General features: G+C 27.3%; 2 protein-coding genes across 10 annotated transcripts in view; one reads left to right on the top strand and one right to left on the bottom strand.

The window, feature by feature from the left end:
* The window catches only part of LOC142321545 (uncharacterized), an 81,019-nt gene that overhangs the window by 61,903 nt on the left and 975 nt on the right, over window positions 1-18,141 (bottom strand). The gene's annotated exons all lie outside the window — the stretch shown is intronic.
* On the top strand, window positions 1,330-16,163 carry LOC142321482 (LIRP-like). The gene is made up of 4 exons (XM_075359634.1): window positions 1,330-1,653; window positions 10,342-10,534; window positions 11,688-11,885; window positions 14,500-16,163. Exons 2-3 carry the CDS (start codon window positions 10,342-10,344, stop codon window positions 11,873-11,875), a joined length of 381 nt encoding a protein of 126 aa, XP_075215749.1. The 5' UTR covers window positions 1,330-1,653; the 3' UTR covers window positions 11,876-11,885; window positions 14,500-16,163.

Raw genomic sequence — 18,141 nt, 5'->3', positions numbered from 1 at the left:
AGACTTTACAAGACTATACATCATTTCCACTCATTTATCCCCTTTTCGCCCTCATTTATTCTCTAAAGTAATATCTGAACGGTAATTCCCGGAGGCTAAACATGAAAAAAGAAAGAAGTCTCGCTGAAACTAGTCAAAATGGATTCAGGGATGGTCAAAATGGACATTTCCGTTCAAATCTGAAAACCGACATTTTTCGCGATCACAGTACTTCCTTTACATCGTACAAGGAAGTAAAAATTGTAGACATTTCTTGATAGCTCTATATATGAAGTATAAAATTTCAAACAATTTTTGAAAAAATATTTAAACCGAAGGAAGATATAGCAGAACAAAAAAACACATTTCAATTTTCAGAAGTGGGGAGGGGTTCATTTTTTGAATTTTTTTAAAAATTATTTATATAAGCAATGTAGGTAACAAAAATTTGTCTAAACTAACTCTGAGAAAAATCGAGATTTTTTCGCAAATTTAAAAAAATTTTGAAAAAATTTAACCCCTTTAACAAATTTTGAAAAAAAAATTATACGATCAATGCCACATATATAGAAATAATATTTGAGCCAAATTTAAAGATCAATTCTGAGATAAAAGGCCAAAAGCAGTGCTATACATACGTACGCACACACGTACATAATTGTTTTGTTTTTGTTTTTTTTATTTAGATGAACTACTTGGACCCTACAACGTAAAAATTAAAAAAAAACGCGATGCCCCATTTTTGAAACGATCACCGTACTTTTCCCTTTTACCTATTTTATCTATATTCACCAGGAAATAAAAAAAAACAAAAAAAAAACGATGAATTAATTTGTTATAAGTCAGTTTTTTCACCTGACATTCAAAAAACACCAATCTTTTTCTGAGGATAATGACGCCCATTAAAATAGCTTTAATTTTGAAGAAAGCTACTGGAAAATTTCAGCACTTCCACTTTCCACAATAATAATTTTAGCAAGCTATGATTATTATAATTTTGAAAAAAAAACTGTCATTCAAGTACGTCATTTAAAAATGGTGTATTTCAATTATAAATTCAAATTTATTAGAAATTATAAAAATAATTATTTTAATTAATATATATATATATATATATATATATATATATATATATATATTAATAATAACAAAACGAAAAAAAATTACCCAAATGAGAGTTTATATACAACATATTATAGGCTACATTTATCAGGTATCCCTTTTATAAACAAAAAAAAGAAAAAAGAATTCATTGGTAGGAATTTTTTGTTCAGGTTAGGTTAGATGGTAGTGGGGATAAATGAACCTACAACAGAAATGTTATGTGGTCTGTTTTGCACTATTTATTTAACATGTACAGTGTGAGTGGGTTTAGTTTGAAAGGGGATATGCGATTAGAAGGCTAGAGAACCAAGACAATTCTGCTCAGTTGTTTACAAATGTTATTTATTGTGTGGTCATCGTTACTAAAGTATAATAAAGATTGTTTAAGAGATACAAGTACATACATAATTCTCCGAACTCGATGGCGAAATATCATATAGAAAATCCGTGAGAAGTACATGGATCAATAAAATATTTATTGAAAATATTATTTATTATTCGGTATATAATATTAATAATAATATAAAGTGACTGAGTAAAAATAATTTAAACGGAACATCGAAACAAAAGGTAATTTTTTTTTACATTTTGTAAACAAAAAAATATATTAGTTTTGTCAATCAAAAAAAAAAAAAATATATATATATATACATAAATTATTCAGACACAAATCCAGAAAGTTTTCTTTAAAAAAAAATAAATTTATTTAAAAAAACGTAAAAATTTCATCAAATAATGCAAACGGTTTCTAAATTTTATTTTAGAAAAATATTTTTTTTTCACTTCAGAAATGGAACCAGATCATTCCTTAAAAAAAAATATCAAATTGACATAATTGTATTTCCCGGTCACAGTTAAACGGAGGAAAAATAAATCGGTCAAAAAAAAATCTACAAAAATTGGTCTTTTTTTAAGTTTTATGCCTAAATAAATATTTTTAAAATTTAACAAAAAAAAACAAATTTAAATAAATTGTAAATAATCTGCGAAAAATATTTCTAATTCCAATACACCCAAGTTCAAAAGTTTGAAAAAATTCAAATCCTTTGTCAGGCGTACGTTCGTGTGTATATACGTATGAGTGTGTTGGTCTGTACCTTCGGGGGGAAATTTTTTAATTTTTGTAAAAATTTGAAAAAGGGATTGGGTTGTTTAGACTGAAATAAAATTTCAAATCATTGCTGGGGCACTTTAGTAACCAAAATTTTTCTTACAAAAATTGAAGTATTTTTCGAGATCACAAAAAAAAAAATTTCCGGTTGTTTCGGATAATCAAGCTTTCGGTTGGACCGAGTTCGGATAATCGATAATTTAATAAAGTTATGTTAGATTTACTTTGAATATGTTGTAGAAATAATTTTTAAATCTGAATCCAAATAACGAATTTTTTCAAGTTCTTTAAAAAATTAACGAAATTTTTAAAAAGCTATAGTGAAATCCTACTTAAAATTAAATTGGGCATTTTCTTTTAAACACGTTTCTTTTTAACTTATGTTAAACGTACCATCGTGAATGGCAAAATGAAACAGCAAGAGCATAACCACCCTAAAAAATGACTTTAAATGTATAATATATACTTTTTTTATTTATTTTTTAATGTATATCTTGCATCAGAAAAAGATTTAATGGGAGTGTTTTGCATCTATATTTTCTACAGCGATAGGCCTTAAACCGCAATATCAAAATTTTTGGTTCATATCACTCCAACGGTCTGTGGTAACAAAAAATACTTTTCTAATTAAAAAAATAATTTATTTTAAATTCAAAAATTGATTGTATATCTTTTCCGGCTGACCGATGTAGCCGAGAAAGTTACGCAATTCATTACCCGATTTTTTTTTAAGTTAAAATTATTTATTCATTAATTACATAGTTATAATGCTGTTCCTTTTATATTTCTGCGTCAATAAATAATCCTACAAAAAAAATCAATTAAAATTAGAATAATATTAAAAGATTACACTAATCAAAATAAACTAAAATAGTCGCGCGCGCGCACATATTTAAACTATATAGTAAATTATAAAAAAAAAACTGTAAAAAATTACTACACCGATATTTAGCGGAGTGGTAGCGTCTCTCAGCCTTTCTTCCGGAGGTCATGGGTTCGAATCCCGATCAGGCACGGCATTTTTCAAACGCCGCAATTAACCGTTTTCATATTTCCACGTAAATAATTCTTTGTAAGTTCCTGTGGTGAATTAATTTATAAGTAAAAAAACAAATACAATACAAAAAACTAAGATTGATAAAAATCAAGACGAATGTAAAATAAATTATTGAAAAAAATTAATAATAGATTGAAAATTTACTTCACAGATACCCAGTTATCTGAAATAGAAAGAGAACCGATTTCGAATATGGATTTATTAAGTTACAAACAATAATTAATATACTAATATTTTTTATGATTGTAGTTCACGTTTATTTAATATACAAAAATTACAATTGCTTTCTCTAAGAGTAATGATGTTCATTATAACAGCCTTTACTACAGTAAAGGTATTACTTGTAAAACTAAAAACAATATGCTTGTGGCTTGCTGATTTATAACAGTATATATTCAGGAAAATGGTTACGGGAAACTACTTTATTCCTCATTCATCAATTAATCTTCTGAATGGCTATGCCCATTCAGATTTTTTTGGAAAATCTTTTCGTTTCAGATCACATAAAACCATTAAACAGTTATGACGTATAACAACATATACATTTAAACAGTTATTTTGAAAACTTATGATTGAAAAATGTTACCTTGTATTTTTAAATTTGGTAAATACTACAATTATTATAATTTGTTCAGTCTTGTGAAAGATATATAATCTTAAAATATTTTTTCAATCATTAAATTTTTAAAATATTTTTTTTGGTTGTTGTGGATAACAAAGATTTCAGTTGGACTGAGTTCGGATAACCATTAATGTATAAAGTTATGTTAAGATTTACTTCAAATATAGTGGTGAAATAATTTTTTTAATTTAATCTCAGATAACAAATCTTTAAAAAGCTATTTATGGAGTAATTCTATTTAAAATTGAACATTTTCTTTATAAACAAGTTTTTTTTAACTTATGCCACTGTAAATCACAAAACAAAATGGCAAATGTATAACAAATTAACTTCATTGATTTGAAATGATTAACAAATAATATAACCTAAACATTTTTAAAAGTATGCATATCAGTGATAGAGATTAATATATTAATTTATTTTTAATTCGATTCGAGAAGGAAGTGTAAACAAGTACAAAACTGTCACAGTATAATTTTTTGAATAATTTCAGTTACATATTAGTTATTTTTTAACCAATTTGAACAAATATTTTGTAATTTTTTTCACAATAAAAGGCAAAAGATTTAACTAATTAAATAAAAAAAGAAGATAATTTGATAAAGCAAATAATTACAGAAGTACTAATAATTAAATATTGTGGAATTTTCAAACCTATTTATTTTGTAGATGTTAAATTTATGTACACTGAATTTCATTAAAGTATTTCAATTAGTTCTAAAAATATTAATTTTTATTGAAAAATGATAAAATAGTGGATAGAGGGAAAATGAAGTTAGATATGGCACTTATCCAAAACAATTTTTATTTTTTATTCGTTGTCGTGAATAATCCCTTTGATTTACACCTTTTGGGATACCTATATACTTGTATAATTTAAAATTATTGATTTATTTAGAACCATCAAAATCTTTATGTAGCATGGGAAAGGAGATAAAGTTTTTTATCTCGGTGATATTTTCACCCGGAAATATAACAATGTAAGACAACTGCAGGAATTTATTAACTGAATTTAAAAAAAGTGTTTTTATAGCATGATAGACTAATCACATTTTTTTTTTTTACTGTAAATTAGCAAATAAAGATTTGGAGGTCGTGGCAAATGTATTTGTTTGTGATATAACTAATCATTTTTTTTTAATGTTTATAACAACAAAAATTATTACAAAAACATAACAAATTAAGTTCAGTAAAAAAAATATATATATATATAATAAAAATTGAGATAATTGTACTATTCCCGTAATATCTTTGATGATGAGTTTGAAACTTGGTAGTTCGCTTCATAATTTATTTGTTTTTATTTTGTATAGCAGAACAGTAAAGCCTTAGTATATCGCACAATAAAGACAAGCGATACAAATTATGTTAATTAATATCAATTGCAATTAAAATAATGGTTTCTATAAAAATTTCATTACATATAGCTGATCTTTAACCTTCTTAACAAAACTCACATTGAAAATATCAGTGTCCCTGCTTAGTCCATGAATAATATCAATACTTCTAGCCGATAGCAAAAGATGCATTCTCTGATTCAGGCATAGGAGACAATGATTCCTTTTATCTAAACTAGGCACTTTAAAGCTCAACATTCAAAATATCAACACTATTCTGACATTAAGGACCTTATAAAAAAATATGGAGTCCTGCAATGTTCTTCTGTTATTTTGAAATAAGCCCCAATATGCTTCTGGTAACTAATTTATGCCCACCAAAGAAAAAACTTCTTTTGAACCACCTTAATCTTAGTGTTAGTACATGCCCTCTTATAGTTCCAAACTACCATGCGATATTTCAAAGGTGATCTAACATTAGTTTGGTATAACCTTAAGATTGACTTGGTGTTAATAAAATAACTCACCCGCAGTGTCAAGCCTAAGTTCTTTTTAGCTTTTAATACTGTGGATTCTACAATCTGTGTGAACAATAATTTCTTATCAAATGTTATGCCTAAATCAATAGTTTCATTTATCCTTCTGATAGCAGAGTTGTCGATTTTATACGAATACTTGCTAGCAAGTGTTTTCCTTGTTATAGTAATCATAGCGGTTTTCTCAAGGTTCAAGGGCAACCTGTTCTTTATCAACCATTCATGGACTCTGTTAATGTCATCCTGTAAGACCATACTCCCATAATTTTAAAATAAAGAATCCTCTTATTTTATCCTCCAATCACTTTAAAATTACTTTTGCAATTTTATTCATTTAAAGATTAATAAAAAAACACATTTTACTTATAACACTTTTAATCGTATAATAACATTTCGCTTCACACCCTTATAGCACAAAAAAATTCAGCCATTACCATTTGAAAATTTAATTAATTTATCTGTAATAACACTTTTTTACTTTAGGTACCATAATCATATTAGTTGTTACAGGGCATGATTAATAAGTTATTCATGCAAACAACTACTCATTATAATAACTAAGATCTTCTGTTACAATGATTGTATCAGACAGACTGTGTATTCTCTAACAATCGGTTAATTTTTTTTTCAAGTTTAAAAGCTGCTAATAAAAAAGTATATAATAAATAAAATTACCAGTTATTAAAAATGAAGTAAGTGGAATTAGAAAAAAAGAAATTTTAAAATGATACAAATAGGAGATAGAATCATAACAATCACATAATAATGTAGACATGCGATTACTGTTGTGGGAAGTTGCTCATTAAACAACACCTAGATTAGTTTTTTTCCAGCTAGTTACCGTTTATCGCCAGCACATGAAATAAAATATTTTAAAATCATTTTTATTTTCAAATAAAAATCTCATTTGCAATATAAAAGCAATTATTTTTAATTACTAAATAACTGCTTATTATTTATTTTTATTTATTGTTTTTGTTCATTATGTAAAATAATGCAACTGTTGTAGTGATGTAAAGTAGGCATTACTGAAAATAACTTTGCCATTATCAAGAATAACAAATAACCCGTGGCATGCTTACTAAGGAACATGAGAAATGAAGCATGTCTACTGTTTCCTGTTACCAACTCGGATATATTTTCCATATCAACATGTCAAGCTCAGTAAAATCCAGATAATACTCAAACTTTTAAGCGATATCTTCACTTTATTTATCATAGAAGAAAATGGTTGCATATCATAACTCTCAGAGAAACCAACTTTATTGTTTTTTAATTCACATGCTTTACAATATCACATCATAAGAATGAGGTAAGTGTATAAAACAATAAATTAACATATCTCTTTTATTAGAAAAATGTTAATATCATGTCCACTCAACAGTGAAATTAAAAAGTTTTCTAAAATAATCTATTACAAAAAAAATAAATAAAAAGAAATAGAATATTAATTAATTGATTCACACTATCTGTTTGTTATAATCGTTGTAACAGAAGATCTTAGTTATTATAAGGAGTAGTTGCCATTTTTATGAGTATCTTGTTAATAAAGTCCACCAAGAACTAACATGATTAACATACAAAAAGGGATGTTACAAATAAACTGATTAAATTTTTAATAATTTCTAGTCAGGCAAAAGAAAAAGAAATTAAAACTAATCTCCAGTTACAACAAATATTAATATTTTACCAAATATAACATGAGATGAAACTACATTTCTATATCCACAAATAATTGGACAAAATTACAAATTAAATGAATTTTAAAAACATGGTCTAATAATTGTCCCTTAATTCCTAATCAAAAACTTTTTTAATAAATTTCAACAAATAACAGTTAAAATATGTAATAAAATACCACTTTCCATAGGAGAATGGTAATGTCTTGGCCTTTTATTTCGGGGTCCCTGGGTTTCAATCCTGGTCAGGCAGGGGATTTTTCATATGCTACAAAATTATGTTTACATATCCCACTAATAAGCTTCCTATAAGTTTCTGTGATATTACGTAAATTTAATTAAAAAGGAAATGAAATGAAAAGGAGAGAAAAAATATTCTAATTTTACTAAAATAAAAACAAGAAATAAATGTTTAGATTGTAATATTAGTTAAATGTAAATAAACATTTAAATAAAAGAACCTGAATTATAATAATTAACTAAATGAAATTAATTTAATAAAAATTAAAATCAATGAACATAAATAAACAAATAATAAAAAATTATTATACGACTTGCTTTCAAATTACATTTTGCTATGTACGAGTATTTGTTGACCGTGTCTTATGGATTGGGAGCTTAGCTGTATGTAACAGAATGTGTCCCCAATTAATGGATAGGGGGAAGGACATCAATATGATGGATAGCTGTGAATGAAGAGAAACCCAAATAAGCAGTTGTGGACAGCCAGTGAAAATATACGAGGTACAGTGGGGTATTTTTTGTTTTGTTTTGTCTTAATAGCCTCCTTAGGGTATGAAATGTCGAGATTTGTTAAAAACCCAGTATATAATTTTTTACTGATCACCATCTTATCCTAACATATAATAAAACAATATTAGTACCTGTTTTATGTAGTGATGTATCATTCATTACATCTGCCAATTGTACATCTGAATGTCAGAAACATTATAACCATAACAATAAATAGCATCATGGAAAATGTACCTGAATAAGTATCTCTGAAAGGTAGAGCCCAAGAAAAACAGTTCCAATATAAATATAATACAGAAGAAATAAAACTTACCTCACATAACTCCCTAAATAACATTTTTGCAGAAGGATCAGTAGGAGAAAGGAAGCAAAGAAAAATATGAAATTAATTGATGAGGTGAAGATAAGAAACTATAAGATAATGAAGGAAAAGGCTTGAGACAGAAATGGATGGAGACAGCAGCAGCATTAGGGATTTTTCCACCTTGCAGTTCATTCGATGATGATACATATTTTGCAGAATCATCTATTAATCGTTAAATACTCTTTACAAATCACGCATCAAATATTAATTGGATATCCACTTTAACTGTATATATATATATATATATATATATATATATTAAAATTACCAATATTACTAATAACTGATTTATCAATGTACTTAATATTTGTTCATATATGTAAGTCTTATTAAGATGGCCAAACTGTTAGGAACAATAATGTAATAATTAATTGTTAAAAATATTACAAAAATGAAATATGTTGTGACCATAATTTAAAAAAAATTTAAATATGGTGACAACAAAAATTTTAATAAAAATTTGAAGATTATATTACAAGGAAAACAAACCAAACGTTTTGAATATCATTATTATAAATTAATAACAATAAATTACATATGTTTAAAAAATTACACAGAATAAAAATATAAGTAAAGTTTGATAGAAGAGATAATTGGTTTAACAGAAATATTTAATTTAAATTGCTTAGATTGAACTATTTAAAAATGGTAAATATTAAAATGTTCATCAAATTTATAAACAGTTTGTAATTCCACCAACAGAACACAAATCAACAGCAGCAGATAACCAATGGATCTTATTTTAGAATATCTTGTAAAAATATTATTAGAGGGTCTCTATCTCTTCACTTATAGAATAAAATTTTCACACTTTCTGAATGCAGATGGATACAAAATCTTTATAATTAAAAAAAATACCAATAAAATTATAATTTCTCTATCTCTTCCTCTCTCTCTCTACACATAATTTTTTTTTTCATTATAATACGGGGCTTATACCAGCACTTCTTACCAAGTGGATGTGATGGCAAAGAAGTTAATCAACTCTTTCTTTTATACTTACATAGGCATTTATTATTTACAATAGAAAATAATAATTATTATACTCAGTTAAGTTATTATACTAATTTTTTTATTAATTTATTTACTTATTTATTAAACTAATAAAAAATAATTTTAAACAATAATCGATGGCCACTAAATTATTGAACCTCTACTAATCTATCCCTCTTAAAATTTCTCTTTCAGACTAAGTATAATGAGCTACAGCTAATCTTCCTATAAAAGAACATTTAATTTCATACCAGTCAATCTAAGCCAAGAAATAAAATAATTGTTAAGCATTTTTTGATATTAAATGCTATTAACACTTACTTCAAAAAGGAACTCCTATTAGTATGGTCCTATCAGATGCATTTCTAATAACGTGCATGTTGAATCATGTTAAGGGAACTTAATGGTCACTCTGTGGAGAGGGACACTCGCTTCTCACCGTTAAAGAATGAACTTCTAAATTTATTTCACTCAGAGCGGGATTCTTCTAATTTCAGAAATATACATTGCTAATTTTAATAACCTTTTGATTAATGATAATTGCATTAGTCAATTAAATAAGACTTAAAAGTATACCTTTACTATTTTCTACAAAGTTAGTATGTCCCCCAGCTGTTTATGACTATTACATATCTTAACAAGATCCTTAACAAGTAATTAAACAAGACTACTGGTGGAAAGCAAATACTAGTTGTTTCAGTTTTCAAAAATGTAATATACATTCACGCTAATGAAAAGCACAAAAAACATTACAATAACATAAAACATAAATAATAATATATAAACATTAAATTTTTAAATTTCAGATGTTTGTAAAGCGTTTGGTACTCTTGATAGTTTGCATGGTGTACCTCGATTTTGTTCAAGCACAAACTGACCTATTCCAAATGTTTGATAAAAGAGAAAATGGTAAATACTGTGGGAAAAACTTAGTAGCAGCTTTACAACTAATCTGTAATGGTGTATATAACTCCATGTTCAAAAAATCTTCGTATTCAGGTAGGTAAATATGTAATAACAACTAACAGTTGCTTTGTAAATTTTTTTGTCTTTAAATTGTTAGTATGATTAGTTATAAAAGCTCCCAAACTGAACGTTTCTTAAATAAAATAAAGCTGACAAATAAAAATAATACTAGAAAACAAAGATTATAAATCAATATATTTAAATACAAGATTCTAGATACAAAAATTAAAAATTGATCAGAAATTGACAAATTGATTAAAAAAATTGAACAAAAACTGATGATGATTGTAGAAGATAACAACACTGTTAGCAAATAAAGAGCACAACATATAACTCTAATTACAGCAGAAAAGTTATATTCAATTAAAAGATAGTAATCAAACCAGGTTTTTTGCATTGAGATAATACATAATTTTTTTCAAACTTAGATTTGTATTACATATAAGTATAAGAAGTACCTATCTTAAAAATTGGTAACAGCAAAATAGGCAAACTTGTATAGATATACTATTAATTTTAAATTCATTAACATTCAACCATTAAACACAGATTTCTTCTCTACTTGTACAAAATCTTTTTTGTAAATAAAAAAAAAAAAAAATATTTTTGTACTCCTCAATTTAGGTGTTATATATTTTTAGTTTTACATTGTTTTAGTTGAGGATTTTGTAAAAAAAAAAAAAAAATGTTTACTCGGGTTTTTTCAGGTTCTTGTTTAATCCATATAGTTCACTGGTTCTTTTTACTCTTCCGCCATTCTCTGGCGTTCTTTGATATTCTCTGCCAATAAGATTGCATTATCAGTACATTTTATGTTTTTAATAAAGTTTTAGTTTGATTTAATGCTGACTTTTTCAACTCTAAGTAATTCTTGGATGTTTCAGAATCGTGTAAGAACAGAGATGACTTTTCTAAACTATTTTTTTCTTATCTTTTGATTTATGCATAGCTTGTAAAGATGTGTTTTGATGAAATTTACTTGGAAAAGGTTTGCATTCAGAAAAGTTTTTATGACATAAAAAGTATTACGAATAACAACTGACAGATCTAATAAACTTTTCCAATATCAGTTTTTAAAATTTTATTTACACAGAATATTACTTGTTTAATTTTGTGTAACAATACAAAATGTACAATTCCTATATACTTACATAGAATAACTGAATAAATTTAATAAATGTTTTAGATGAAATTAATAATGAAGATTGGATAATGAATACAGATATAGAGAACGTTCAGTATCCATTTAAAAGTCGTGCCAGTGCAACAGCTTTAATGCCAGGAACATTTCATGGAAGAACAAGAGGTATTTATGATGAATGTTGTAGAAAGAGCTGTAGTGTTCGTGAAATGGCTGGATATTGCGGGCGGTAGTTTAATTTCAGTAAGTATAATAAACATCAAATTTATTTTCTTTGTTTGTAATGCCTATTTTCCCCAGTTACTTGGGTTATGTGGAAGAAATCTTTATGGTTTGATGTCAATCTAATAAAGTATATCTGTAATAAAAGATGTGCAACTTAAACAATAACACAGCATAGATGGGAAACGCTTATGTTCTATGCTAAAGGCAAAATAAAACCACAATAAAGTACAATGTTAAAAATGTAACTTAAAAAGAATAAAATAATGATCTGGCATATGTCCAATGGAATAGATAGACAAAAAAGATCATATGAATAATCAAATATCTGAATCCACATGCAAAACCTTAAGAAATCATACACAAGACATTCGATAATATCATTACATTGTTCCCTAAGATATTTCAGATGTTATCCCCCCAGTTTAAACTTCTGACGCAATAGCAAATTACACACAGTCCAAAAGGACGTGGTGTAATGTCATTGACTAGTTCCAAGCAAACACAAGCCAGTAATTCCGTTTGGATCATGAGATATCCATGAGTGAGCCTAGTGTGCTCAATTCGTAAATGGCAAATAATAACTTCCTCTCGATGGTTATTCCTGCAGAAGAGCTCCAAGCTGAAAGTGTTCTTAATTGGACGAACTTCATTGTTGATGGTAGCATTCCATTCACTTTGCCACTCATCATGAACCACTCTCTCAAAAAACAGACAAGATTGTTTGAAATAAGCAATTCATTAGAAGAGGCTGCAAACAATTCTCTTATGCCACACAATCAGCACGTTCATTGCCTGAAATTCCAATATAGCTAGGGATCCAACAGAAACTCACAGTTGTTATGCCGAGTTATTTCAGTGACAACAGGCTATATATAAAATACAACAGGGAATCCGGGAGACAGATGGTGGGCATTATACGAATGATCTCTCTCCAAATGTTGTTGGTTTGCAGGACACCTCTTGGGTGTACCCTAATAAATATGTGATGTAATTTCTTTCCGGCCATGGGGCTTTTAGGGACAGACTGCAGAAATTTGGCCTGGTAGATTCTGGGATGTGTCCTCAGTGTGGACAATTGGGCAACACCTACCTTGTTCTATACAAATGCTCAAAGTACAAGTTAATGAATACAGAGACCATTTGTCGGCTTGATCTAATCGAGTCGGCGTTGGATCTCTGTGTAAACTGGAGAAGTCAGGCAGAATGGGCAATAGTGGAGAGTTTTATAGTGTACTTAGTAAAGGAACAGATTGCAGAGGGGATCTAGAGCTTTGCTTGAATTTCTCCTGTATTTATTATGTTTTTGTCCTTTGTTTTGTTTCAATGTAGTAACATTGAAACAAACACTATGTTATTGTTCCATGTAATACTTTTATGTTTCGTTTTTATGTTTCATGTTGTGTGTTGAACTCACTTTTACCTTCTACAGGTAGATAGTTTAATTGCTTTGATTAGTTAGGTCCTTTCAGTCTTACTTAAGACTCAGTGAGATGTGTTTTGTTTTGAGTTCATTAAATAGTAGTACACCGATGGGAGTGTCACTCATGGCAGTTGCATCGGTGGCATCCTGGCCAAGGCAGACTGGAATATGTCAAAAGCCAAGGTTTCAAAGATGACCTCCGGTAAAGCCCATAAGAGCTTGGAACAGAGGGATGGCAGAGGGTGTCTCCCCCTACGGGGGTCAGTACATATCACTAATCACCTGCAAGGCACTTATTACACATTTAAGGTATAGCACAAGATCTCAAGATTTTAATTATCCGAAAAAGACGGAAAAGAAGTCCAGGGATGAATATGCCCTCTGATTTTCATGTGGAGTTGTGTATGTAATTAAAACAGGTCCAACCCTATGGAAAAGTAAAAAATTGCTTGGATAGTTACTCCACTGTCAATTTTGGTTTTCAAAAACCAAAATCAAAAATCTCTGTATTATTTATTCTATATATAAATTGTAAAGCAGAGGGAACAAGCTACATTTCTGTTTTCGCTTCTTTCTGAATCGGAGACTTCTTTCTGAATCGGAGACTACTTTCTGAATCGGAGACTACTTTCCTTATCTTCTAAAATACTCATCTGCTCTTTGATTTTATATTTTAATTTTTCTTAAAATTTAAAATTAACTAATGTTTACTTAATAAATTAATTACTGTAAATGTAATGTTAATTGTTTTTTTCTGTTCAACATTGTCACATGCCTTCTCAGATCCATTAATACCATAGCATTTACAGCTTTTTAGTTTAATTTTAAAAGACCATGTAAATACATATATTTACATGGTCTTTTAAGATTAAGCTTATGTCTCGAACGGTTTCCTTAAATTTTTTGTAAAACAAATTAGCTGTCATCTTTGTATATCTTCTACCATACATTTGATTCACCTGTAAATTATAGCATATAAATTTGTGTAAATATGAAAATATGTATGAGGACATTCAGTTTTCATTTTGAATATTTTATAATGTATATATTTCATGGATGTATGTAAATTTTTCAGAGTTAATCAAAGAAACTACCAAACTGATTTTTGTGAATTTTCCAAAATCAATTTTATATATCCAATACTAAATTGTTGTTTATTGAAAATATTTCATGTAATTAATCATATTTTATGTTTTTGTTTTTATGTTTCAGATGCATACTTATTTATTTTTAAAACAATTTTATTTATTTAATAAAGAATTTTAATTATACAAATGTAAAACTCATGAACACATAAATATTTATTTTTAAAGTTACTTTTAATAAATAATAAAAATTAAAAAAAAAGAAATGAGTGATTTTACTGAAGAAAAAAGTTATATAGTATTTATATTTTATAACATGATTTATAATACAACGTGGTGAAAAATAAAATCAGACTCAAACACATTTATTTTAAAGTTTATGTTGAAATTGTTTACCACCAGCTGTTGTTTAAAAAATAGAAAATTTGTTATTAACAGTGATTTTTCAGAGCCAGTAATCACAAAAATGGAAATCAACCCTGATCATCTTTTTTTAATTAGTTTTCGTAATGATATTAAGAAGAAATATTTAAAAGCTGGATTTAATTGTTGTTAAATTGTGAGGTACATATGATACAATGTCAGAAACAGTTCTTGGTGCACATAGTTGATTGCTTATCAATCACCATTTACCATTTAAAAACCAGCTGTATTTTCATTTTTTCAAAATTTCATAGATGCAAACTGAGTGGAAAACTTCATCAGTATTCATCGAATAACATACCGTTCCATTATTCTGATGCTAATTCACTGGTTCAAGACTAATAAATTAACACATTTATCAGTTTATATTTATGTATAATCTTTAATGATTCCATAATTTTAATACATTGTTAATGAAATATCTGATTTAATGAAACGTCATGTTGACTATGAACTCCGAGTTAATACTGAACAATAAAGAGAAAGTTACATTTTTACATTATGAATATAAAATCTCAGCTATTAACAAGGCAGCTGAATATTGACAACTTCATTTATTTTACGAGTAAGAAGAACTAAACAGATTATATACTTATTTGCCTTTACAAATTAGTGTGAATTGCAAAGTTTCGAAAACTTCTGCTAGTCATTAATGGAATTTGGTCATAAATATGCTTCAGATGAAAACATATAAGTATTGTAAGGTTTGAGTGCAATTTTATTTGTACTACCTGGTTATAATAAATCAGTATGGAGTATTATATATATATATATACACACAAATATTGTCTAATAAATGTCATTAATTTATTTATATATGAGGCATATTCATAAAGTAAGGGCCATTTAGTCGTTCAAAAATATTAACTTGTGAGAAAAGGTTTTTACTTAGTTTTAGTTTACTGGATATCTACTTCACTTTTCCACACAATCACCATTCAGTTCTAAGTATTTTTCATAATGCTGCACCAGTTTCTTTAACCCCTCTGCATATAAGTTCACCACCTGGGAATTGAACCAGTTGATAATGGCAGTCTTAAGTTCCTTGTAGTTTTCAAACCTCTGTCCACCAAGCCACTTTTTTCAAATGCAAGAAGAGGAAGTAGTCACAATGTGTAAGGTCAGGTAGACCCTCTAATATTTAAATATAAGCCAATGGCCCTTAATTTATGAATATGCCTCGTTCTTAAATGGTAATATTTTGTTACTTAATAACGTTAATAAAATATTTTCTTTATGAAATTAGTTAAAGTTCATATTTATATTTAAATACATATTTGTTTTTAATTTAATTTTTCTGATATATATTTTTTATATATTTATTGTGCGTTGTAAAATGTCATTTAATATATTATCTATTTAAAATTATTAATTATTTATTCGTTTTTTATTCTATTCTTTTTTTCATTTTATAACTTTATAAGTGATACCCCCAGAATAATATTTAAGCTAGTAAAATTTTACTAGCAGTAGTAATACTCAATTTATTGTTACATAACTACATTAATCTCTCAAAGGGGTCTCATTCCTTATGAAAGTTGATTGTTCATATACATCAAACTTCCATTTCCTAATCTTTTTCTCCCTCTCAGTGAGAGTTGTGGTAGCTGTCCCATTGGCTTTGGATCTGTACAATTAAGCATCAACAAACGTTTGAACATTCTTAACGAATAAACTGATATAAATTGTGGAAATAATAAAATAATAATTACCACTGTTAACACAATGAGTGAACAAAAACAATCCTCCAAAATCTATTCAAGTAAATCTTTAACCAGGTAATACTGAAAATTTCATTTACACACAAATAGGAATGTAAAATCAGTGTATTAGGATTTTTATAGGATTATTATCATTTAGCAATCTCCATGCACTTTCTATATCGGCTCCTGAATCAAAATCAATTAAAATACATGAATGTTTTACTAACTCTAGCATACAAATTCTCTTTTTTTTAGTTAATATATGCTTGCCACTTGTCCAGTATGACTGTTTGACAAGGAGAATTACTTCACTGATTATTGATAGTAGTTGACAACAGTTACATAAAAGACAACAGTTGGTTGGTTGGTTACTACAACAAGAAAACAGTCTTTTATTACATGTCCATTGCTGAGGTACAAAAACTGAATTTATTTCTTCCTCCACAAAAATAAACTCATCAACTTCAACAGTTTTCTTTGTGCACTAATATTTACACATTTATAAGGTAATTAGTATAAGGTACATGAAAATTATTGCATCAAAATTTCCTTTTTCTTAAAAATATAAATAAATGAAACTGAATGAAAATTAATTATCCAGAATAACAATGCAATTAATGTAATTAGTCTATCGTTAATCTTATCCCAAAACAGAATTTACATGTAAAAAGGTTGTACAACATTATCTTTCTATATTTGTCCTTATTCATTAACATCTATAAGTTAAGAATGTTCAAAATTTAGTCGACACATAACTGAAAAGATGCTAACTCCAGCTTTATCAGCAAAGTATAAAATAATGCAAAGAATAAAACAAACCATTGGTGCAGCTTCTACCAGCATCCATTATGATAATTAATAAATAACTATTATTTAATTAATTAATACTTTGACTGGGCATTAAACAAGAATTTATTTTATTAGTTTTCAATATCATACTGAATAATTATTCAATAATTTTATTTTGTTTTTTTTATTAAACATGGATTAAGGAAATATTTACTGAGGTTTAAAATGTTATTATTTAATGAGTTTTTAAAATGTGTTAGCCCTGTGTATATTAATATAGGCATAAGGAAAATAAGAATGTAAAGAACTTTAGAAATTTCAGACTCTGAAATTAAATTCTAATTTATATTATCTGTATAGTAGATAATATAGTATTGAGTAAATTATACAAAAAAATACTGATTACTGATTGTCATTCTTTATCAAGGGTTAAGTATTACAACCTGACAGTAAGGCAGCAACACTACCTCATAATCTTTAAAATAGGGGGTTTTGATACCTTCCATACCTTCAATTTAATTACATAAATAAGAATGACAAGTTTATGAATGATTGTATTTAAGAATCCATAATAAAATTTAAATGTAGTAGAAATAATGAAGATGGACCACTGAATATAAAAATAGGGGGAGAAAAGATTGCAGAGGTAGAAGAATTTTGTTATTTAAAAGTAGAATTACTAAATATGGACAAAGCAGGAGCAATATAAAATGCCAAATAGCACAGGTGAAACAAGCCTTCAGTAAGAAATATAATTTGTTACATCAAAAATTAATTTAAATGTCAGGAAAACATTCTTTAAAGTATATATTTGGAGCGTAGCTTTACATGGAAGTGAAATTTGGATAATCGAA

The sequence above is a fragment of the Lycorma delicatula genome, chromosome 1 (assembly GCF_047948215.1).
Source record: "Lycorma delicatula isolate Av1 chromosome 1, ASM4794821v1, whole genome shotgun sequence".
Classification (NCBI taxonomy): Eukaryota; Metazoa; Arthropoda; class Insecta; order Hemiptera; family Fulgoridae; genus Lycorma; species Lycorma delicatula.
This window is presented reverse-complemented; position numbering and strand designations above follow the sequence as displayed.